Consider the following 26,380-nt stretch of genomic DNA (forward strand, 5'->3'; position numbering starts at 1 on the left):
TGCGAGATAATAGTGTGACACTATCAATATATTGAACCGGTGGCTCTTTTCTAGCCATTACTATAGCTGTTAGGGAGCCAAATCATTATGAAGCTTGCTGATGTTCGATGACACGGGGAACAGTAGATTGACCCTAACCTTGCACCTTAATTCATAGGCGACTCACTGATTGATTGATGTTTTAGTTCCCAGATATCTAATTGAGGTGTTTTCGATACAAAATGACCTCAAGCTTACAGCGCGTAGTTAGTTTCTTTTTAAGACTGTAATTAGAAAAAAAAAACTATTTTTTTTTTTTATGATGAGGGGAATAGCACAAACAATGTCTCTATGCAAATGCAATTATCTTAGAAAATTACCTCCGCATATCAACACCTGGTGTAATGACACTGACCAGCGGGTGGATTAGACTTTCAATAAAGGAGCTCAGTGCTTTCCATACAAATATAAGCACACACACATACACACTGCCCACCTTGCTGGTAAAAGGCGGGGTATAATGGTTATAATAAGCCTGATTGGTCTGTTATCATAGAACCGCGAGGCCGACTATAAGAGCATGGAGCTAACAAGGACCAGGAAGGTTCTCCGACACATGGCGGGTTCCCGTTTGGCAGGAAAGCAAAGGAACCATCACATCAGCCACTAATTAACAATTCTCTCATCCAACAACACTCACTCTTCCCTTCTTTTCTCAATCATTCTTGGGAGTTTAGCTCCACTAATTGGATCAACATTTGCTTGGATGTGTGAGTTGCTTCACACCTGTGATTCTAACAGCGATTGAGGGAGGAGAGTTGAAAACTTGGTGACTGGCGGCAGTGACAAATGGCTTCGAATGGCTTACATAGACAAGGTGTTTTGCAACATCTGTTCCAAATTTATGCTAGCAAATATCACATTTTGAGGCATATGCATTGCAATTTCTGGCTATTATTGTGTCTACCAGTTTAAATTATACGACAAACTATAAAGCGACTATCAGACAGATGTTCAAGATACAATGCACCACTGTTAAATCTTAAATCTCAGAGCCATTTCAATGTGAACTTCCCAGAAAGATTGTTTTCCCCTGTGAGGGACTTTATAACAAAAGCTTTTTATACACAACAGAAAAATTTTACTCCCTAAAATTCATCAGTGAATGTGTTGAAAACAGATCCTCTACCCTTAAAACTCAACTTATTTTGAAAGCAAATGTCTAAAGATGATTCAGAACTTTAATAGAAAGCTGTACTTGCCAGTGATCTCTAATGGTAACGAAGCAGTGCTAATGATCATTGATCATGTCAAATGGTGGACATCTCATTTGGAGAGAGACTCTGCGTTTGTGTCATTATATACAGTAAGTGTCCCGGACTGACCCTCAGGCAGAGATGAGATTCTCCGTTTTTGCTTGTGTTTCCTCCTTTTTTTTCCCATCTTTTAATTAGTTTCTGTTTGACTATAATAAATATTCTATCTGAGGATTTCCACCATGCTGATACTGTCCAGCCATTTATAACAGAGATGTGGGGAATGGATGGTGGAGGATGAAAGAGAGCAGAGAGCAGCTCTTGGGAATTCTGTAAATTGGTGCCTTGGTCACACTTGTCGGGCTTCTAACACTATTAATCACAGGTCAGTGCAAAAGACATATCACACGTGTGTATGTGTGTGTGTGTGTGTGTTTGTATGCGTGTGTGTATTTTGGGGATTTTCCAGCGCCAAGGCACAAAGAGACAGGCGACCTTTCCCACTCTCGCCACCGAGTCCTTCCAAGCACACCAGCACACCAAAGGCTTAATTGGTTTTTGATAGTAAATCTCAGGGGGGTTGGTAGAAAATGTCTGACTCTTAATGCTGCTGCTCTGGAGACCATGGAGCTCTCCGGAACTATTTTTCTGTCCGAAAGACCAGAGCAAATGGCCGCGGAAGACACATGCTTTTTTTCCCCCTGCTTTGTCATTTGTTTTTCTCCATTTTGAATGATGTTAGGGCAAACTAAGCTTGGAAAGGACAGATTGGATACTGAGCCTTTTCTTCCTGAATCTTTTCAGCTTTCATGCATTTTTTTTTCCCACAGGAAATTGCACTCCATTTTGTTTGGCCGAAAAGCCCTCCCCATACAATTTTGTTGAAATACAACATTGTTTGGTAGCTGACAGACTGCAGATTCCACTCCATAAGTGTAACACTTACCAGAGAAGCTGACAACAGTCTCCCGGCACTGTAAAAAAAAACTGTATTAATTAAATTCAATTAAATTAAAAATCCACCTCAGGTCAACACATCACTTAGTTTCATATATGGTGTTATTTTCTTGAACTAGGTGAAAAATTCTGCAAGTGGCGCAGAATAATCCCTCTTGTTTCTGATGAATTTTATCTCAAGATGCTTCAATTTCAACATTCAGTATCTTGAAACAGAAGAGAACAAAGCAGATCACCCCACTGGAATCAAGACATTCAAACTTGATTTATGAGATTTAATGAAGGAAAAGCTTTTGCATGGAACAACAGTGGAAATATCTTACCCCGCTATGTAATGCACTGATGTAAGCACTTCCAAGAGTAGTGACTATCCTCAGGTGCCTCCTGTTGTATAGGCAGCACTGCTATATAAAGCAGTTGGCACCCATTTAGCTTTAGCGTTGGTGATGTTCTCTGCCAGTAAACACTGTCATTTGGAGGGGGCACAGCCACAACAGTTTCCCTGTGCTGTTTGGTCCTGTGCAACTTCGTGACACATTCACTAAAATGTTTGTGTTGTTATTACCATAAGGCACTATGGATATTAAAAAAACAAACAAACAAACAAACATTTAGCACCCAGGTTGACAGCTTTCCTGCACTGTCCTTGTTCAAAAAAAAAAAAAAAAGGCACAAGAGGACTGAAATCTGATTTGGTCTGGACAGGGTTGTTGGGTTTAGAGTTGGATATACAGAAGACAACAAGATTATATTTGGTCATCCTGTTCTGCAAGCATCTGATATGACTAATTGCATCATGGTCTGGGTGTATACTTGATTCTCGCTGGCTGGAAGGTGTGTGTTACAACCTTTCCAATGCAAACATAGTCCGGCTCAAGTTTAATCATCGTTCTAAACTAGCAACAAACTGAAATTGTAGTAAAATCAGTAAATATTAAAGGTGTGCCTAAATCAACAAGCTTATAAATTTTGTGTCCACAACATGCAGAAAAAGTAAGTGATGCTGCTGTTTTACATTTCATGCCAGGCCATGGTATAAATGAGATAATTCACTCTCAGGTGTGCGTTAAAGGGTTTTTAACGCACAAAACCTCATTGTGGATTGTCCCTATACAGCCTTCCATCTTTAGCTATGTAGCTTTTAATGATTTTGATTTCCTAGATAAATGGATGCACATTCAGTTTTACCACTTAACGTTTGTCCACATGCATGCAACATTACATTGTAGACATTGCGAGATAAATCCTGCTTCTGAAGTGAATGAGAGATGGACAAGATTTCATCCGAAATGCTGACCACGAGGCTTTATTAGCTCATATCTTGTTCTTTTTCCAGTCCTGAAGGACAGGCAGCAAACAAAAAGCAAGACAAAGTGACTTTAGTGAAATCTGAGGATCCTGTACTTTCTCTCTCTCTCTCTCTTTGTCTCTGTCTGTCTGCCTCTCATACAAACACAATGTCAAATTTTCCAAGCTTTAGGGTGCATTACAAGCCAAGTGCACCATTGGTGATAATAAGCCCTTTGAATTATCAGTCTTCGTCTTGTTATCAGGCAGAAGGCATTTTGTCTTGACACATCTCCCGGTCCTCCATTAAGAACTGAGATTGGCTAATTAAGCTTAGAGGAGCCAAAGGTGCCTGGTGTCAGGTACAGAACCGCACTGGGCTGGTAATTGACTTCTATCACAGAGCAGTCACGCAGAATCAAAGCCAATCAGATATGGAGGCCGCTTCCACACCGAGTGTTTATTCTCCCAACATGTGTGTCATTAACACTGTGACGTCTTGAGGTGGGGTGCCTCCAGATCGCTGTCAGCTCAGTGTATTGACTCTACCGTAGATCATGGGATTAAATGACCATTTGAATATTGTTAAATATCCAAGGGCTTGTTTAAACATTCACTAATCCACTTTGTTGGCAGATCAGTGGAGCACGCAGATGCCATACCAAATGGGGCGTTATGTGAGGGTGGTAGGTGGCTGGTTGGATGGTGGCTGGCATGGCCCGGCCTGGCAGATGGTCTGGGGATGTCAGGACAGCAGGCCCTGTGTGTCATAGTGAGGCTAATGATGGCAAAAGGCTAAATGATGACTACAGACAGAAGATAAATCACAATTATCACTACACGATGCTTACCAAGGATCCTCGAATGTTTGCAAAGGGATTTGGAGGCCCAATTTGGGTTGTTTATGTACATAATTATGTCACCCAGTACATTTTGCTCTCCATGAGCGGAAGTGCGGTGTGTGAATTGGTTTGACAGCATGGTGCTAAACAGCTGCTTCGCCGCTCTTTTTTGTTACAGCCTGAATGACCTGGCATGCTGTGCTGTCTCGAAGTTATGCCTCCTCCAACTTCTCGCAGAAAGAAGAAGTTCTCAGTAAAAGCCTCTTCTGTGATTCCACAGAAACCATGTTATCAAAGTAATGACCCCTGATTTGACGAACTTTCTGTTTTAAACAGGTCTGATGTGACAGCACAGGAGATCTTTGCAGAGTGAACTTACCTACACTGTGTAAATGACATGGCATATGTCTGTAGTCCTAGCATTAAAATAATAGCAGAAAACAACAGCTTTATTCGATTTAAGAGGCAAACAAGTTGCACAACTTTTCTCTTATAATATATGTTTTTATATATGTGTATATATAAATAATTACACTTAAGTTGTTCAGTAACAAGGCGCTTATCACAGTGGTACATACAGGTGATTCACAATTGACTAATTACTAATTGCATAATTGGACATGTGACCACAAGCAGAAATACTTTTTTTTTTTTTTACCACGGCATTAGACAATTTTAAATCACTTATAACAGTTAAATTGAGGATAATACGTATAGAATCAATTAAAAATACATTAAAAAATTCCAAAAATATCTTCTGTATCTAATAGGGGTAAAATCACAGTAGAATGCAATCTACATTCAAGCACTGATGATTATAAGTCATTTGTAACATTCGATTTGTGGAAATTTTCTCACAGCTTCAGTTTGAGCACAGGATTCAATGTGAAAAACAAAACAAAACATCTTTTTGATAAAATCTAAGTATGTTGTAGCAAACTCTTGTGGTTGTGAGAAACTCAAGTGAGGTGCTGGGGGCTCGCTGCAGAACCAAAATATACTCTGCATAGGTCAGGGCCAGTGTAAATTATTACTGCCGTGCTAAAATCTTATTTCTCCTTGTTTCACCCCATTTTGCCTTATTTGTATCTTTGTATGTTTTACTGCAGTGGCCAGCTGACACTGTTTCCCAAAAAAAAAAAAAAAGTGCTTCAAGACTCCTCACCAAGTCATACGATTAGATCCCAAATATATGAGATCTCTGCAGGACACTGACGAGACATTTTGTGTCTTTGTGCCATCGAGCTCTGTTTTAGGAACAAGCACACTTCCCAAGAACTGAGTAGGCTGTGTGTTGTGCAACTCGTGTGTCATGCATATTAGCTTAACAAATCAGGACAAAGCTGGGATGAATAAAGCCAGGTCTCTGTGTTTGTCTCCATCAACCGCAAGACAAAGCGCAGCCCCGTCTCCTCAGTTTCACTATTCCTTTATACAGCATGTGAACTGTTTCTGATGTTACACAGCCATCCCCTTTAGTCCTGCAGGAATGTCCCCCAATAAACCCAATTGGTTCTGGCCAGAATTATTAAAGATGTCACAGGGGCTGGAATCTGCTCAGTGTCCTGCGCACAGCAAAGAGCCCAGCATATTGGAGTGTTTTGTCATGGAGGGTGGGGGTGAAAGGAGGGATGGCAGGAATGGAAACAGCTAGAGGGGAGAGGACATATGCTGTATCCTAGCAGCAGCAGCAGTGGCAGAGCATCTAAAGCCTGGAGGCTACCCAGCACCAACAGGGTCTCATATAAATTATTTACTCCTGGGCCCCACTGGGACTGCGGACAGTTCCCCTGCGGGGTCTCTCTCCATGGGGCTCCTGGAGGGCCCAAGCAGGGGGCCGGAGGAGGAGCTGAAAACTGCAAGTCCTCTCCCTTCCCAACACTGAGCCTGCTGTAGTGTGAGTCTCCCTGAGCAACACAGTTGGTTGCGATGGAGAAGAATAATGAGGGTTTGGAAACGGTTTTTATTTCACAGGTTTTTTTTTTTTTTTGAGACATGCTTGTGATAAAGGGCTACATAAGGAAAAACAACAAAAAAAAAGTGTTAATGTTACTATAGTCTCCAGACAAACACATGGCTCCCTCAATTTCCAAATGTTACTGCCTACCCATCTCTATTTTTGCATGCTTGAAGTTGACATTGGAAGTGCAGATATTTGGGCATTTCCGGCCATATGTATGAATCCTCTTGGAAATTCTTGCAAATTCTAGAAGCAAAGCCTAGCTGGGGTTAGTGAATACGTTATTTATGTCTCAAGTGATCTTGTTTGACTAGTTTTTAACTAGTGTTAAGTCCATTCCATCATGGATTGGAGTATTGCTAATAAATTACAACTACTGGTACAACTATTGTTGTTTACAAGGGAAACAACTTTTAACATTCTGCAGTGCAGGAGATTTTGAAGCTTGGGTAAGACAGGCTGACTTGACAGAATGATACTACCACTGCTTCTACAACTCATAATATGATACGTTATTGATCCCAGTAGGAGGATTGTCTTCATATTGTCAGAGGTCTGGATCCGCTGGTAGAGATTCATGGTCTCACTCAGGAACACATCAATAGTGTTGACGTTTTCCCCCCAATCAAATGACAGTCATTCTAACCACAAGACCCGATATTTGTGTGTGTGTGTGTGTGTGTGTGTGTGTGTGTGTGTGTGTGTGTGTGTGTGTGTGTGTGTGCAACTATGTCTTTCTGTGCCTCTTACTGCAGTGAATTTTTTGTGTGGTGCTAAACAGCTGGGTGCATGCATTATGTGCCAATGCAAAACTTAAATGCAAATAGACATGGATTCGTGTGGGCTTATTTTTTTTTCCCCTTGCATGCACAGATGTATGTTGGTGTTCACAGAAATGTTAGCATTTCCTCGGCATGTAGGAAACTGAACCTTTTGTAAGACTACAAGATAATTACTGTAGTTATGGACCTGCCAGTGTCTGGCTTCTGTGAGCTGTTTTTAGAGCCACCCCAGAAACACTGCCTTGACTGACAGCTTGAGCAAAATGGGGTTCATACACCTCACAAATTGATGCCTGTGAGTCACAGAGAGTAGAATGAAATGACCAGAATACCTGGGGCACGCGGGCATGGAGGAAGTGCTTTTAGGTAACACAAGGAAAGACCAAGTATGGTAAAATCACAAGTTCAGCTAACTTTTGATTCTTTTATGCCATTTATTCAGTCAAATTCTATTGAACAAGCTTTTTATCACCAATTTACCTCCTTGCCTTTTTGTTTTCATGCTGAGAGCAATTTACTCCCTCGGGAGAATTTTTGCTATGATGTCTAGTTCATTAATTAATTTGTTGTTTTGATTGAAATCCCTATTTAATGTTTATTCAGCCTAGCCTGGAAGAAGTCAACTGTGTGTGACAGCAAGGAGTTATCTCTACTAGTCTGGACAGGCTAGATTCATTTTGCCGTATTCACTTGAATTCTGAGTGTTAATTTTGATCACAGTGCCCCTCACCAGCCAATCATATGGATACCCAGTGCTCTTCAACCTGTTATGCCATCAACTATGACAGATAGTTAGTGAAGCTAGTGATAGTGAAGCTCTTTTTCCTTAAAGCTACATTAAACAATATTACATGCATTGTTATTACAATAAAATGGCCTCTTACAATGTTAGAGTCATCACTGTGGTTTTCTTTCCACTATACAGCTTACAACCACCCTGTTGCCTGGTTTTAGGCTACTAAATTTCTGTATCAGCCCAAATAAGCTCCTCCTCTGCCCTCCTCTTGAGCCCCTCACTGCTTCAGCGTCATTCACAACTTCTCTGAAACCGCACATTCCGCACATAAAGCTATCCAAATTTCAGTCACGCGAGTGAGTCTGTCGCTGCAGTCAGCACTGCGGTGACAGGAGAAATTTATTCAAAGCAGTTGTTTATCTGGTCGCTGAAAGTCTGCAGCCGCTTCACTGCATCCAAGTAATCCAACAAGAGCCTTGTGAGGGTAAAATATATCCATCTCATATCCATCCCAATGCATTCCATCCCCCAAAAAACTTTTTTTTTTTTTTTTTTGCCTTAACTTTTTTTTTTTGTTAGTTTTGTACAAGCCATCTACCCCGAAGCAGGGCTGACTCTGTTGGCTTACAAAAATTTGAACTCTCAACACCGTCTCAGCTTTAACAGCATCCCTTGTCAAATTTTAAGGTTATGCTTTTAATTGTTATTTATATTATATTATTATATCATCCACCAATATTTTATTGAGCTCTAATGAATTTTTCCAATTTTCCCCATTTAACCCATGAGCCAAGCAAGCTAAGTTTCTCTGGACTGTTTTTGATTTTTTGGGGGATATTTACCAACTTATATATAAAATGCGTCAGGTTTGATTAAGTCCATTGTTTCCTCACTTACCATTAATATTATAGAGCTGTAAATGCATTTTTACAGTTGGCACTTTATAGTTTGTGTCCTACAAACCACTTGCTGCCAGTGCTTTACTCAGTACCCCAGCAAGGTGGGCGTCTAATGTCAGTTTCTGATCTGACTCGTAGCTCTGCCACATGATCTAAAAGTTCCCATTTTTTTCAGCCTTTGTTCTAATGAGAAGTGCTGAGCTGATGAGTCATAGTGGTTGATTATTTTTCCCCTGCTGGAGTTCACTGAGCGCATCCGAGGTCAGCTCCCTCCTGTCTGTGTCTCTGTCTCCCTGTCTGCCCAATGTGAGCTTGGCCAGTGAGAGGAAGAGTGCATGCCAGGTAGACTACTTCCACCTCATCAAATCTGACCCTTGCCCCTTCTTCTGTCTCTCTGTCTTTCCTTCACGATTACTCACACAGCGTGGATCGTCCTCTTGTCTCTCCTTTCTCCATCCCCTCTCATTCCATCCTACTCTCTCTCCCTTGAATATTGACCTGCTCTTACATGCTCACAGCCACTCCTGTGTGCACATATACAAACATACGTAGCATTTATGGTCTTATTTTGTGACTGTGTACTGGATGTCTCGTTGTAATAGTTTCATATGCAGGCTTCATGCCCAGGAACTGAGGTGCAAAGGGACTCTGTGACAGAGATGCACCAAGACTCCCTAAGTCTCTCCTTTATCATTATCCTTATGTCCTGTCCTGTAAGCGTTTATGTTTGCTCTTAATCCATGCTGGCAGCCTGCTTCCCTACAGGTCTTTTGCTCTCTCTACTACTCCAGCATCTGCTATGAAAATCTGTTTTTGGCTATTAATGTTAGCATAACACTGAACTCTCTGGTGTTGTGTCCAGGTGTTGGTGTGAGTAATTGTTGGGTTACAGTGAGCATGCACATAAAACAGATGTTAAAGTGACTTTTTTTTTTTTAAGATGATGTGGTGCTTTAGAGAGTTTAGTTACAGTAAAAATGCAGCCAGTATCATCTTGTAATTCAGAGCCAAACAGTCACAGAAGACTTTTTCGATATTTATGGCTCCTATATTTTATAGCATCCACATGCACACCCCCAGGACCTGAAAACTTTTGTCTGCAAGGCTGTTTAACTCAGCGTTGTTTCAGTGGCTTTATGAATCATTGGTGCATGGTGCAGAGCGCAATAAGCGGCTAATGACATGAGCGCACAGAAGGTTTTGACTAATTTTTTGTGATTTCATGACCACAGGTGCAGCACACCTGCAGCACAGTCGGAGAGTGGGTTGGATTAGGAGGAATACAATATCAGTAGTTTGTATTGGTAGTAGCAGGGGCTGGCACCAATCGCTTTAAATCAAATACCTACTTTCCTTCCCCTTAAAAGCAATGCACTCTGTACCTTGGTGCTGTATGGCACCTTAAATAAGCCACTGAGGACAGACAGATTTGCTTGGGAGAGATAACCCATTTTATGAGGGTGTTACCATGGTTCTAGCGGAAAGATTGCCCATAGTTGGAAAAAAAAAATTCAGAGATACTAAATGAAGAAGTTGGCGGCAAACAGGCAAAAGGCAGCCAACAGCTAGCTCCTTACAAACTGCACATAGGATATAGCTGCCTCCACAATCTCTGCTTGATGGATGTCACAAGGTTAGCGGAGAAGTGGGCCCAAATGCAGCCACACAACGCAGGGCTGAGGTTAAAAGGTATTTACTGGCGATGATTATGTAGGCTGTAGTACAGGTTATGGCAAACTGAGCAGGCACAATGAGGGGAAGGTGGAGAACTCAAGCAGGGAAGGCAGGACTGAGAACTAAACCAATGAAATGAACACTAATAAACTAACGGAAGGCAAAATAGCAAACCAGCAGGTGAGGCAAACCGGGAATAGGCAGCAAGGACGAACAACAGCAAACTAGCTGGCAAGGGCTGAACTGAAAGTTGGACTAAAATACAAACTGAGGTGGTGAGGGGATTAGGAACACGTGGGTGGACCAGACAGGGAGCTGATAGGCTGGGAGACGGCAAATGAACTGGTAAGCATGAGGCAGGGCTGCAGGGGAGAGCAGGACTTCAGAACCTGGGAAGGAACTCAAAGGGAAACACTGGCAAACAGGGAAAGAGAGAGAGAGAAAACCGAAAAAAGCATGTATGAACTGTGACATCGGATGCGTTTATTCATGCATCGCTTGATGAAGCCTCAACAGCAGCAGAAATCTTGCTCTTTTTGAGCCGTGCACCTTCAACCTGGCCTGAGCACGTGGGCGGCACAAACTCAGCTCTTTGTAATCCTTGACAATCCTTGACACCTAAATTGCACCGAGATGCTTGATTGTTACCGACACACCCCCAGCTGTGCCTCGCCTCACACTTAGGCCCATTCAAGTTCACGGCATGTCACCAAACTGCCAAACAGATTGCAGGCCAGAAAATAACTTGTGTGTGTCCGACCAAAATGCCAGCTCAAAACCTACCATCCTGCCTGCACTTTCACAAATAGAAAGCCCAGAGACAGAGTCTGATGGAAGTAGAGGCAGATATATTTTCACCATTTTTGTCATCCTCACCCAGTCTCTATAAGTAGGATAGTTACTTAAATCTTATGTGGGGCAAATTGCCTCTCCTTGTACAGAGGTGCCAGAGCTTGACAGATTAAAAACAATTTTCTCAACAGTTTCAGAGCATTATACCCTTCATAGCCCTATGGCCATTATGTGGAGTTGAAAAACAGTTTCCATCTTTTTGAAAAAGACTCTGGTCATGTTGACCTCACTGTAGAGAACGTTTGTCTTCGGGTTTGAGATTATTTGAAGCGATAAAAGGGTGGATGGATCCTATTGGTGTCAGTGTAATGGAGGTTAAGACTTTCTGTTAGATCAGTAACTGTAATGTGATGATGTGAGTACTGACATTGGAACAGCAATGTTTTACTCAGTTACAGAATAACGTTATCTGGTTATGGAAATGCTTTCCTGTTAAACATGTTACTTCAGCACTTGAATAATCAACGTGAACACTGCAAAGGAATCCATTTCAACAAGTCATTTGGCCTCATATTCAGTGTTAAGAGCTTGTTTTGCTTAGAAAAAGAAGAAGAAGAAATCTGACAGATGAAGTTAGCCCACTTGTTCCCAGTGCAAATGAACTTGTCTCAAGAAGTTTATTGAATCAAGTGTGATTTTGCTCATACCAGTGGGCTAATTTATTATCTTATCATGCTGGCAGTTTTTTTTTTTTTTTTTTTTTTTTTACTTTTAAGGAAAACAAAATTTTAAAACTCAACATGAGGCGAAATAATTTAAGAGGAAGTGAAAGGGATATTTCAGTTACTTTGCGGTAATAGATGGGAATTTAATTTGTGGATGCTGCGAGACAACCATCTCTCAGTTATAGATGTTGTGATTTAATTTACTTTAAAAGAGTAAATTGACTGGAGTTAAAAGGTGAATGAAAACAGTTTACATTAAAAGAAACTATGTACAGTAGTTGCAGTTAATATGGACAGAAGAGAACTGTTTATTCAAGGATATTTACATTATTTACAGAAACGTACTGTTGCATTTGAATGCATTTATAGTGATTTTTTACTTTGAAGTCAACACATGAGGTTGTGTAGCGGACTTACCTTTGTTTGCTTAGAGGAGACAAACAATGAGGATTTCTGCTGCTTGCATGCATTCGGCATTCATTTTGTCAATTACTCAATGCAAAGTTAGTTGTGTTTTGTTAGTAAAATGACACCTGCTCTCGGCCATTATGGAGAACTCCCAGCACAATGGTAGGGGATTAACATATTTGCGAACATACACACGCACTCCTGCATGAAGACACACGCAGACACACTCACACGCATCTTCCAGCCGAGGGGACAGGTCACCGAAAAAGTGTGGTAAAGGAAGCGTCAAGAGGGAGGCAACTCCTTCGTGGGCGATTCTTTGTGACAGTGTCTGCTGGATGACAGTTAAATCAGATGATTTAGTGGGGTGGGGTGGGGTGGGGGGGCTGGGTGCAGTGATTTTCAGTCAGAAGAAACTGTCAGGCCCTCTTTATGTTTCCAATGAAGAATGTGTTTCTTCTCAGTGACGCGGCACCCTGAATGAGATGTCAAGGGTTTTTATGTGCGTGGTGGCTGACTGATTTAGGAGTTTCTGCCATTTGCGGCCCAGCTTGCAGGCTCAGTTGTCAACAGCTGTCAGACATCGGCAATTTTACTCCAATTTAACTCTGTGATAGTGTATGCTGTTGTTGTTTTCCCTCCCACATTTCCTTAAAACCGGTTGTTGCATAGGTGGACGTGCTCAACTCGACATCCCTTCATCATGTCTTTGGAAAATTTTACGCCTGTCCCCGAGGCCTGGGTTATATACCAAATCAGTAGATTTTGTTTTGCTGGGACAAAGGAAAGAAAATCGATTATCTTATTTTGGAATTATCTTTGATGCTGTTCAAGTGTCTGGAAAGATAAATCAAATTGCAAAATTAGATTACGCAATGAAATGAGAGATACAGTGGCTCCACTAATGGCTTTTTAAACAATGCACTTTTCACGCTCCCACAAGGCCTCATACTGAGATACACTCTCACCACGCATCATGAATGACGATTAGCATAGGGTGTGAATGTAAGGCCACTTCCCCAAGATATGAAAATGCGGGCCTGTCAGCATAAGTTATTGTTGATGTCCTGGCATTTAGGAAATGGCGTGCCTCGACTCTGTCCTCCCCTCCATCTCTCGTTTCATGTCTCACCGCTTCAGGGTTAATGAAATGCCCCAGCTGAAGAGCTTGGACGAGCAATCGTTAAGTCCACACAAGCTTTCAACCCCCGCCCACGCGCTTTTTTAACCTGCGCAGAGATGCACTGCAACTGGCAATTTTGTTCCAGTGGAGAGGCTGTCATTTCAGAAACTAAAGCTCTGAAGTTTTGCGGTTATACCCCAAATCAGGATGTGATTTTTGTCATTTTAATATCCCTTATTAACCTGTAAACCAGCTACAACTTAAATCCCCTGCAACACTACATACATTAGTATTCTTACACTAGAGAGGAGTTAGGTGATACAGTATGTTGATGTTTTATCGATTCATGATATGAGACTAGATATCTTTTGGGATTTTGGATATTGTAATGTGAAATAAGTCTTGTCTTTTCCTGGTTTTAAAGGCTGCATTACAGTAAAGGGATGCAATTTTCAGATATTATTAGCCTATTGTAGGTGTTATGTAATTTGTTTCTACTTGCTTGGTCATCATATCCACTTCACAAATGTGTATTCAGCAAAAAATCTCATGTGTATAGATAGCCTACATTATGAAAGCACAGAAAAAAATAAGTTGTTTGTTATTTTACTGTTATTTTTTTCTCTCTCACTTAAAAATAATACAATTAATTAGGTCTTTCCTCTTTTATTCAGCTTTGCACATGCAATATACACATATGAATTCACAAACTGATTACTGATACTCTGTGGATGGGACAGTAGTTCCTCCAGCTGCATTATACACAAGCAAAGCAAACAGATTAGACATAAATAAGTATCATTTGGTGCAATCAGCATAATCTTGGTATACTGATCCAGCAGAAAGCCCTTATCGAAGATGGAGTGAGTCCATTATGCTTTATTGCCTATGAGTGCAGAGTCATGCAGAAAACACACCCACATATTTACAGTATATATATATATATATATATATGTATATATTCCCACACACACACGCACATAAAAATAAATGAGTGCGCGCTCAGTTCCATACTGTGATCAATGATGCGTCACCTGACAGCTGACTGATAAGGCATTGACCTTTTACTCCCGGCCTTGTGGGCAATTCTCTGCCTCATGAAATGGTGGTGGTCTGCTCTCGCTGTCACTGGAGTGCTCATGTGAATTATGACCATGTCTGTCTACAGTGACCAGAAGGGAAGAGAGGGAGGCAGATGAGGGGGGGAGCGCAGGGTAGAGGGAGGAGGACAAATAAACACCCTGGATTCAAAGTTTTGCTCTCCATCTCCAGTCTCCCACCTCATTCTACCGTTCACCCTCTTTGATCGTCTCGACTCTGCGGTCCTCTGTGACAGGCTTATCTGCGGCCTGTCTTCAATCAGTAAATGCAGTGGCTGACTGAGACCCAAACGTGCACAGTTGCTGTTCCCCCATGTGTTTTCCAAGTTAAGGAAGTTTAAAATATAAAATTGCAGAATCAGAAAGGAAGTAGAGAGCTTTCTGATCCTGATATGAAAGGCTGCTAGTATTAGGGATGAATTGAACAACCTGTTTGATCAGCAGAAAAGTTTCAAAAAAACATAGTGTCTACTGTAGTAGTAATGTTCAATGGGTTCCTTCAGTGTGTGACTGAGTTTTTCAGAATTAAAGTTGTGTAATTCTGTTTGTGTGTCTGTGATTGGCTGTGTGCCGCTTTGAAAATGTGTTTGAATTTAAAAGAAGTCTAACGTTACTGTACCCAGAGTCCAGGAAGTAGTGCTACATCTTGGATTTTACAAAGAATAAGGAATGATATTCCCAGGGATTTAGATATCAGAGCCAACAACACTCTTATGAGAGACATAAAAGTGTAGCTCTTAACAAAAAGCAGCAGTCTCACAAAGTATTGACTTTCAAATGAGAGTCTGATGAAGTGAAAATAGCAGAATGGGGCTCACTTATAACCGCTGTCTTCTTTGTAGCAGCATGTGTCAATCAGTCAGTCAGTTTCATTTATTAGCACCCCCTAAACCTCATCTTAATTCTAACCTTAAAGGATAATTCTTGTCATTTTCAACCTGAAGTTGCACCATCATGGCGATTGATTGTGTTCAGAATGTCCAATCGAAAGACACGCTCTTTATTAAAACACTTAACATGCTGCTCAAAACATTTGGAAGTAGTTGCAGTTGAGTAGGTATTTCTATTTTAGTGATAATAGTCCTGTGGATGTTTTTTAACATGGCTCACACACTTCCTTATTGACTTCACCATGTGCTGTTTTTATGTTCACATCATGTTGGAAGAAGCAGAAGAACAGGCGTTCTTTCACTCAGAAGCATTCATGACATGTTTTACTCATTCGGAAATTTAGTCTACATGCAAAATCATTTGTATTTTGAACTGAATGAAATCCACCATAAAAATCTACCGCCTGTGCTTTTGTTAGGTCTTTGCTTTTATTAGGCACATCTGAATGAATTAGTGGGAATAAATCATTTTGATACCTGATACCTTGGATTCATGACTTTGGATGATTCCCTGCTGAGTTTCCAATTCAGACTCACAGAGGTTTATTGTCCACCAGACTCCACTTGACAGAAAATTGTCCTTGGGTCACGCTCAGTTTCAAAAAGATTTATGGAAGGACAACAGTAAGCATGATAACAGGCCTTGTCCAACAAAGTAATTGACGAGATTTTGAACACAACCAATGGACATCATGGTTAGAATTAGATAAATGAAGCCTAGGTTGAAAATAACCAGAGCTATGCTTCATTTTAATTTTAAAAATGCCAAAAGTAGACACAGATCTTTAAATCCTGCATACATCAGAGTAAACCAGTGTGTTTAATATGATATGAGATATAAAGGCTCTGCAGATATGTATGTTAATTCTACATGCAGTGCTTCCCATGTCACATTATGCAGTTACCCTTCAGGATTTCAGTCTGTTTACTGCCTGTGTGTTTGGCAACAGCCTGATCAATTGCACTGAATTTATATCTTCTGACAGGTGCTTTTTTGTGGCCACTCTGGACTGATTATCAAATATCTTGAGCCAATTAACCAGGTATTTATTGGCTGCTGCACAGTACACAGACCCACTAGGAAGGATTCAGAGTAAATAAGGAACAGATTTCTCCTCTGAACATATTTAAATGGTATTAGTGGCAAAGAGCTGGTAACAGTAGTAGATTTCCGAATGAATGATTAGTGTTTTGAATCCCCGGACAAACTGAAATCTACAGCCGGCCTGTGGGGAGTGAACTCAAAGTGCTCTTTCCTGTTTGATGTTTTCCTGAAGAGGGCATCTAGCAGCTGAAAATGTAATAACTGTCAGATAATGTAAAAACTTGTTCCAACGTAATATCCCTGTAAATGAGCCCAGAATGTATTTGCATGATTAAAGTAAAGTTCAAACTGGCAGCATTTACAACGGCCCATATTTCAGTGGGTGCTTGCGTGGACTGCAGTTTGATATATCCAAGCGCTTGAAGTTACGTCATCTGCGCAAAATACGTTCTGAGTTTGATGGTGCGTGTGCATGTGTCTGCATGATTAGGAAGGTCATTTGCAGGAAACAGCTTTGGCTTGGCAAGAAAGACGCATCTCTTCCCTCTAATGGGATCAATGTTTCAGTTCTCTCTGTCTGCGTGAGTTATGATGGGGCTAATGTTTAAAACATGCTCTGCAGATGCAGCGTGACCCTCTTAAATAAACGACTGCATTGCCAGGAGAAGGAGTCGCCTTAGGATTAGCGTTGCTTTGGGTGAAATGCTCTGTAGACTCACTGACTCATACTGGCTGATAAACAAGGAAGCCCGTGTTAAAGCGAACGCACGCGCACTCACACCCACAAACCCTGAAACTCACAGTCACAGCACTACAAATTGATATCAAGGTAACACACTTCAAAAAGATCTTACGCTAGCCACCACAACACACTCATGCACGCACATACACAGCAAAGCATGGGGCTGCAAAGTATTTGGGTGGCAGAATGAGCACACCATCCTGTAATTTTTCTCCAAATGCCCAAGGCTTTTCACTGCCTCCCCAGTAGGATCTTGCCGCTCATCTAGTTAACAAGGCTACCCAGTTAAAGTTGGGCTTAATTTCCAAGGTCTTCCGCTTGAGAAATTACATTTTGCTGCACCTGATGTTCTCTGAGTTACTTGGTGCTGATGCAGCCTTGATGTAAGTACTTACCTCAGACAGGAATAAGATCAGACAATGAGAGAATATAAGATCAAGATGAATCAGAGGATTTTCTGTTCAATCCTGGGATTATGTATTCCTAAGGACGGAAATGCGTAAAATGGCGAGGTCATCTGGTCAGACGGGCTTAAAAAGACCCTGGGTGGCAGATTACAGATGATGATCTCAAAAAATGACAATGCTTGCGCTGACTGCAGCACCGAAAGGAGGCTCTGCAAAGGATAAAACACTTAAGCCCACGGTGGCTCAACTGGTGGAGCGTGTGTCCTGTATTGGGGATGGGTCCTTGCTTTACCTTTGATTTCAGAAAATGTGACGTCAACTGCATTTTAATTGTTCAGTGGGGCCAGCTCATCGGAAATGATGCATCCTTCACGATACCAGCCACAATGTCTTTTCAAACATTAGGTTGTGGATGCCTTATGAGCGATGGGACATTAAAGAGAGAGAAAAAAACCCATCTCTGCTAGACAAATCCACAGTCCAACTCCATCCTTGAAACAGGAACTGTTCCGTTATTAAGAAGCCACCCATGACACATAATCAGTTATTTTGACTGCTCCATTATAAACCATTTTGAGGAATAGCCTACTGTATCAAAATAAGAGAAATACTGCAGCCAGGTACCACTTGTCAAACACATCACAATCTCCATACTTTATTTTGCAGCAGTATCTGTTCTGCCCAGGTTTACAAAGACAGCCAGAGTTGCAAGTCTGCTGCCCTTCTACATTATTTTACAGTTCAAGGTGGATATTCCTGGGGTGGCAAGGAGGTTATGGGCATGTAATATCCTGTTTATCAGGCGTTTTCAATCTTTTTCATGTTCTGGACCCTGAAAGTTGCATTCCGTTTGAGTGGAACTCCATTTGAAGTTAATGTGCCCTGTGGACCCTGATATGAAAAAATAATTTGGTTTATTTTTCATATTGAATTGTTTAGATGTGCATTATGAGATTTTGACCACCAGTACAAACTCTGTAATTACTGACACTGCACACACAACATAGCGTATGTTCTACCGAGCCAGTGTTGTTAGACGTCAGCGACTGGTTGAAAACTGAAAGTTAAGAGAAATGGTGTGTTTTAATGATGGGAACTGGATTTTACTCTCACAAGGTTCCTGTTGGATTGTTTAGTTTGGTTTGGATTTAGCTACAAGGTAAGCTCTGAATGAACTGTTGGTGTTGCTGCATCATTGAATTATGAGGGTTTTTGTTTGTTTGCGGCTTGGTCAAGTCATTTTAAATTAGCTACACACAGCATATGTTGCTTACTTGAACGACAAATACAAAATCTAGTCCATAGTTCCATAAATGTGGTTAGTTTGCCATGTTAATGCTATACCAGACTAAGTTAACAAGTCTGGGCCTTTAGCAGTCTTCTAACACCTGACTCAGTGCTGCACAAAACCAGTATCAGACTGGCTATGTGTGTTGGGAGTAGGGACAGGGGATTTAGCCCAGAATAAATTAACTGGCCAGACTGCTTTGGCCATTTTGGAATCTCTAAATCTCAGCAGCTGTGACCGTAACCGCCAAGTATCTGGCATAAACCAACAACACTCTTAATCCCAGTGCTGAGTTATGGTCATCTGCACATTTTAGAATGCAAATTATTAGATTTTGAAACTAATTCCAAGCAGTACGGCTTGCAGTGGGTTCGCCTAGTCTTGTTTGAATCATAGCAATTTGTTGTGAATTAGATTAAAGAGAAATTAATGTTTCTTTTGCTGAGAACCCTCTGGAAGCCCCTCAAGGACCCCTGCGCTCCCTGGACCCCACTTTAAAAAGCAGCACTCCCTGTTTACTGCTCTTATGATTTGGTTTACAACAACAGAAACAGTATGTTAGTCATGAAGCTGGATTAGAGGCAGTGTCTAGAGGGGAGTCATGTGGCAAGTTGGCTCATCATCAATCATTCATGCCGATATTTTCTTTGATCTGATGTCACTGCGTGCATATTTGTGCATGTGTAAGAATGCATATGTGTGTGTTTCTGTGTGCGTCTCTTCGTTCCTTCTCATTTACAGGTAAGGGCGCGCGTATGCTTGTGCAGATGTTTGAGCATTTTCAAGTGTGTGTCTATACCTGTGTGTGTGTGTGTGTGCGTGGGTCTCTGCGAGTGTGTGTTTAGACAGGTGCCGTGCTGCAGGTTTAATGACCTGAGGTGTGGTTGACTCCCTGTGCCAATCTGAATCCCTTCCCTTGTGCCCAGCAGAGTGTGACACAGTCTGAGTGCATGGCTGGTGACAGGTACGGCCTTGCGACAAGCTAAATCAGGAAGAGGAAGGCTGTATACTTCCTCAGGCTGCCATTTCCACTGAATGCTAAGTAACTGAGAGGAGTTCCCATGCTGCCTCGCTGCAGCTGCTAAACACGCACTCATACTCCCAAGCACGGATACATGCATATGCAAAAGCGCAGACAGATGGACGCTTGATCCAGAAATACTAGAAACATCCATCGTCATTTCTTGCCCCAACCACACCCTCATCCAAATTTTTGACACCTCACCCCTCCACCCACCTGTAATATTTCTAGAATATTTCTATAGTATCTCATTCACTTCTTGGGAAGCCAGTTAAAAGACTATGAATTTAGGTTTATTCGGGACTAACCAGTTTTCATCTTTTACACGCTTAAACTTGTGATAATAAATTTTTTTTTATTGCTGAAGGCCTATGAATTAATAACATTAATTATAGTCTAAAGTACAGCCCTGTCTCCATCCAGCAGTTATCCTCTGCCTGTGCAGCTCACAACCTTAAATTATAACATAACTTGTGAATTAGGAGTCGGAGATGGTACTTTGCTTATTATCCTACAACAGGTTGTGTCATTGTGTTTCATCTGTCATCTTCATTCTCTCCAACTCTTGAAAAAAGTTCCTGATTTTATTGCCGCATTTAGAAAGTTGAAAACGGCGTTCACTGTGACTTGTAAAATAGACCGTTTAGAACTTTGGGAACTCGACTATGTCATGTAGTCAAGTTGACAAATTTATTAAAATGCATGAAGTTGCTGTGGTGAGAAGGAAATTAAGATTCACCTGTGTGATGAATCGCCTGACCAGTGCTTCGCTGTTTTACTGTGTAATCCCTCGTTCAACCTGAGTTAGCCTCTGCTTCATGTATGCACTTTGCCAGGCTAGTGAACACAAACTCAGAGCTGCTGTTTTGCTTTGGCAGTGCCTTTCCGGGTACACTGTGCTCATTGCGGTATAGTGCCGCAGTGGATTGTGCCAATATTGCAGCCAAATTAGAAAATTCTACTGTACAGAATGGTGGTTTATTACTCTGAGCGAAAAAATGTGTTAAACCGCGGCAAGACCGAGAGGCAGCACGAAATTTGATGGAAGCAGCCGCATCCAATTTCTCCATGGAGGAAAAAGCCTACACCTCCGCCCGCTCACACCCACTCTCACCCCCACTGTGCACTTGTTTGGTTCTGACTCTCCCATTGCTGAGGTAACAAGGGCCCCAGGCACGCCTCCAACTGTTCCCACAATGCACCAGCACAAATTAAATTTCACCCATGAGGCTGGGCCCCCTCCCAGATTCTGTCTATCCCCTTCCTCAGCTCCAGTGCCTTCTTTCTTTCGTTTTTTTCAACTCCTCTCCTCCTCCTCCTCCTCCTCCTCTGCCTGTCAGACAGGGTCCGCCTCCCTGACATCACCTCATTTCTCTCCCAGTAAGTCCTTTTCCAACATAACTGCTGATGTTTCTTGGGTTGATGTGCTGTGACTGCCTGCAGCTCCCTTCCAGATCAACACACAGTGCTGACTGCTTACAAAGAGACGAGCTGTGTGTTCAGCTAACGGCTACAAGAAGCATCAAAACAGTATCAAACGAGTATTGGCGTTCAGACGCTGTAATAAATGAAATATGCATCTTGCTCTGCTCTCGTCTGGTCTCAGAAGCCTTTCATCTTCTGCACACTGCCAGGGCATCCCTCATAGGATGCTTTGGCGTTATATGTTTTAGCAAATTGAAAATGGCTTTTTACGTCCAGATTGATGGGGTTGGTGGCATTCTGAATACCTAAGTGCACGGTGATGGATTCCCATTTAAATCAGCACTTTGCACTCCATTGATCGGCGGTCAAGCCCATGACCATGTAACTCACTCTATCTGTCTCTGTGGGGTGAATCGGCACTGCTTTTTTCTCCAGTTTACCGAGTGGCTTTGAAGCTTTCTGCAAATCTATGACCTCTGAAACCCTGTTGTTTTTGGAGCGCTGCAGCGTGCACATTTTTGTGGAAATGAAATTTAATGAGATGACTGTCGTGGCTTTGAAAACACAAGGGGTAACGTGTAAGGGAAGAACTTTGCTCCTGTGACACTGGTAGTTCTTTTGGCATGAGCTGTTTTCACAATTAGTCATCTCTCCTTTCTCTCTGCTTTAACCTTCTCTGGAGGAAATTAAAGTTAGATATATTTTTCCAGGAAAGTAGCTCTTCTTAGAGCTGCATGTTTGGCTAAAACTCGGAGGGCTTGTATTAGAGGCAGGCACACAGACAGGCTGTCAGAGGGGAGAGAATCTTCAGTAGGGAAAATTGCCTCGGAAAAGTTCAGCACGATAATAGAGGGGACCACTAAGCTGCACAATTTGATTGGAGGGCGTGAGGGACGTGTAGAGGACATTTATCAGCATGACACAGGACACAATGCTCTTTGTTTGATTGGGTAAATTAGTGGGAGCTCATTTGCTTTCACTGCAAAATCCTTTACAGGGCTTTTTTGTTGTGTTAATTAAGCCAGAGCAACCATTTTGTATGCTGCTAGCATACTGGGCTGCAGAGGAGAGAAAAAGATCATTGTTATTCCTCTCTTGTGCCTTGGAGGCATAGTAGTTTGTTTTTTTATATGGTTTGCGCCCAAGATGAGACGCTGAAATGTATGTTTGCTTAAATTTGTTTGCCTTAGTTCTCCTCTGACAATCACCTCCAGTGAATACAAATTCCTCTCCATTCTTCTCTGTGTTAGTTGAACTGTGGCGGACCAGTCCTGCACTCAGACTTTTGTTCATCCTTTGTCAGATTAGATATGATAAAGACTCACACCATGAGCAGAAGATTGTTGCAATTTATCCAAGGGACAAGGAGAATGTTGACAGTAGACTTACTTAACCTGCTAAGTTTGCACAGAATTTAAAGTTGCTGTTGCTTTTGCTCTAAGTATAGATCATTTATTTTCATTCATTTAGTGGATTTGTAATGGTTTGCAAACCGTTTTGCCTTGTGATATCAGTGTATGCTTGGTGACAGCTCATATTACAGCAGCATACTGTGATCAAGGTAATAAAAGAGACAAACACTGAGCTGCTACTATGCATCCCACAATTCTTTGTGCCTGAAGAGAGATTTTCCCCGTGGGGATTGGTGAGGTATCATATTATAATGTGGAGGGGCTCAGAAATGGATCAGAATCAACAGACAGAATAACTGATGAAGCAATTCTCAACAAAGGAATTCACCATCGAAGAAGTCCCAGGAAACACTGGCCTGTAATTGACAAACAAAAGTCATATTTTCACAGCAGAGATGCATCACCCAATTGCAAGGAGCAGAAACACAGAAAGAGTTAACTTACATTATGAACAAAATGCAAAACTGCTGTAATGTTAATATTGCTTTGTCAGTTGCTTTTTTTTCTTCTTTTTTTTTGCTTTCATGAAATACGAAAGGCTTAGTACCTGTCAAGATAATTGCTGAGTCATTCATATTGATCAACAATGCTATCAAAGCCCTGCAAATATATTATTGTCATTTTGTGCTACAGGACTGTAAAAAATTGCTCTTATTGCACTTTTAATGGAAATGGTTCCAAAAGCCTCCTTGCCACTTGATTTATCAACCATTTACAGACTCTCCAATATTAATCTCTCATTTCAATCTATTCCGCTGGTCCTGTTAATTTGTTGCTATTGAAAGAAGCCTCCTATTATAATGCTGCTTGATCCTTTGCTGACTCCCATAGGCTGTGATGTGGAACCTACAAGCCACGGTGGGATTCAATTTGGCGGTAGCCTACCGCATCACTCTTCACACTGTCAGCCTCGGCCGACTGACCTCTCATTCATCACATACGTCAACTGTCAGACAGGGTGCGAACCACAAAATACTGACAGGTCTTGTTTCACTACACTGCTCTCAGTGTGTTCTTTTTGTTATGAAACGACGTCAAACAGACTTAGTATGACATGGTGAAATAACGTTTCGCACCTCCTCAAAAACAATATATGTTGTTTTTTGACGTACCTTTTTATGCCATTTGCCATTGTGGTTTCTTTTGGCTGCTAGTTAGAGTCAGGTCTGAGTTGAGCTGTAGCCACAGGTGTTACCGGCCAACATGCAGAGGAACATTCCAAAAAAAGCCATGTTAACAACTTGTTAAATAACATATTTTGTGTTAAAGTTTTTCATAGAACAAGGTAAAAAAAAAAAAAAAAAAATCTTCCAGTGAGATGAGATAATCTCACTTGGTTCCAATTCAGTTTCACTCGTTTTAATTCTGAGGACAAGCTTGTCAGAAACTGACACAAGAAAATGATGCTTGATTCAGGGAAATTCTGCATTGATTGGCATCGGTAACAAGTGGGATTATCTCATCCTATCGTCACATTTTTCCTCCCATCAACATTTTAACACTGATTAGATGGAACAACTTGCTAATATGGATATTTTGCAGTGTGGTTAGGCTGCTGTGTTAATACTGGGTCTTCTCTGGCATATGAAGGGCATCCAGTAGTGACTTAATTGTATGATTGGCTGTCATTTTAGTTTCCATGGGTCCAGCTGGTAGGGGAGTCAGTAGACATGAGTAGGGCTGGTCTTGCATACTTGCACTGCTGAGGGTCGAAGCTTGACATCATTTTCATTTTTTTTAGAATGTCATAATTGGCACTGGTGTTGATGGCAATTTTCATTTATGCGTTTGATTATATTTTGTTATTGACATGGCTTCTATTTGTGTTTATCCCATCAGGATGCCAAGCTGCGGGAGCTACTTGATGTCAGCACCCTGGTGGGGAAGATGGAGAACAGGATGTTGACGGTGGTGAGCGGCCCTGACATGGTCAACATCACCTACCTCAACTTCATGGCCTTCCAGGAGGAGATTGCTAAGGTGAAAATTTTGTACAACAACAATAACATTATAAACAACATGATTCTAAGCATCTTTTATATGCATACTATGAACATATGAAGTGGTAGGAGGAAACCTTGAATTCAGCTGATTTCCATGTTGTAACTTAAACTGAGGGATTCTATACTCTGTTAGAAAATCTTACAACCCCTGAGCTTCTGAAACCTTTTCAAAACCAATTACACACACTAAAAATTGTGCAGTTAACAGACTAAAACAAGTCAGATTTCCTTAGTTCCTGCACAGTTTTGTGAACATTCAGTATTTTCACCTGACAGCACAGATATACTAGACATGAGGGTGAAGCAAACACAACATGTAAAAAAAAGTGCATTTATTAATATCGCATAAGTGGAAGCTTGTACAAGTATGTTGTAAAGAATGGCTGGCTGGTCCGTTGACAGCCGAGATAATTAAAATGATAAAAAAGGCTGTATAACTATAATGTGATCCGTATCTCAGCGCCCCTATTTTTTCTGCTGTGATGAATAGTTTATTCATAACAAGCTAATTGCCTGTGCGGTGATAAAAGCAAAATCCCATTCATGCTCTACGTTTGGGGGCCAGTTAGACCTTCAATGAACACGCCATGTCTCTCTGGGTTCACTCTGTGTGTGTGCTGGGTGGGATGTGAGATTTCACCTCAAACAGTGCCAGCCTGGTAGCAGTCTGTTTGCCCCCTGACTGTGTGTGTGTGTGTGTGTGTGTGTGTGTGTGTGTGTGTGTGTGTATGTATCATAGGAATGGGCGGAAGAGCTGTTCAGCCTGGCATCTAACCTGTTGGCACAGAACATGTCCAGAGAGGCCTATCTGGAGAAAGCGTAAGATACACACACACACACACACAATCCCAACCAAATATGAAAATCATGACCCAGAAATGAAAGATTATGAGTCATAACAGTTACATCTTGTATGTATTTTGCATTACAACATTAACAGCATGGAAAAGTAAGTGAGTCATGTTATGTAAAAGAGGCGCATGACTGACGGTAACAGTAGACTCCTGCTCCCACTCTCCCGCAGCCTCTGATAGCGTCATGTTGTCATACATGGAAACATGCAGGCATTTCTATTCCTGCAACACATACATACACAAATGCACACATAAAACACACAGAATCACACATAGAATGTGTTGAAACACACACACATGGTCACATGCAGGCCAAAGTTTACACAAAGACACTACACAAATACACTCAGACACACACACTCACACACACGCAGTGAATAAGAGCTAAGAAGTTGCTTTTCACGGCTCCTCGAGGCAGCCTGAGGGCCTTGGCTTGTAAAGGTCACTCCCCCCCCTACAGAGACCGAGACAGCGAGGAGAGAAAATAACAGGCAAGTGTGAAGAGAGAAGACAAGGAAATAAGTGAAAATATGTATTACTTCCTGAACTCATCGGAGTGTGCCTGTCTGCATATAATTGAGCCTGTGTGTATGTGTGCGCACGATGGCATGTACTGCAGCTCATATTTTCTCCCCGCCGCCCCCCCCCCGATGACAGACCTGTGACAGAAGATCCATAAATAGGTTGGATTGCTGACCTGAGCATGCTGCCATGGTGTCTCTTTCTAAATGTTAATGGGGAGCCATGCCACGATCTCCACTGGTTCCCAGACC

The 26,380-nt window shown here is 41.6% G+C and overlaps 1 protein-coding gene across 1 annotated transcript in view; it reads left to right on the top strand.

The window, feature by feature from the left end:
* The window catches only part of plcb1l (phospholipase C beta 1-like), a 133,229-nt gene that overhangs the window by 47,616 nt on the left and 59,233 nt on the right, over positions 1–26,380 (top strand). The window contains exons 4-5 of the mRNA XM_030047527.1: positions 24,590–24,730; positions 25,493–25,572. Coding sequence (XP_029903387.1) covers positions 24,590–24,730; positions 25,493–25,572 — 221 coding nt within the window. The remainder of the gene's footprint in view (positions 1–24,589; positions 24,731–25,492; positions 25,573–26,380) is intronic.

Source organism: Myripristis murdjan, chromosome 24 (assembly GCF_902150065.1).
Source record: "Myripristis murdjan chromosome 24, fMyrMur1.1, whole genome shotgun sequence".
Lineage (NCBI taxonomy): Eukaryota > Metazoa > Chordata > Actinopteri > Holocentriformes > Holocentridae > Myripristis > Myripristis murdjan.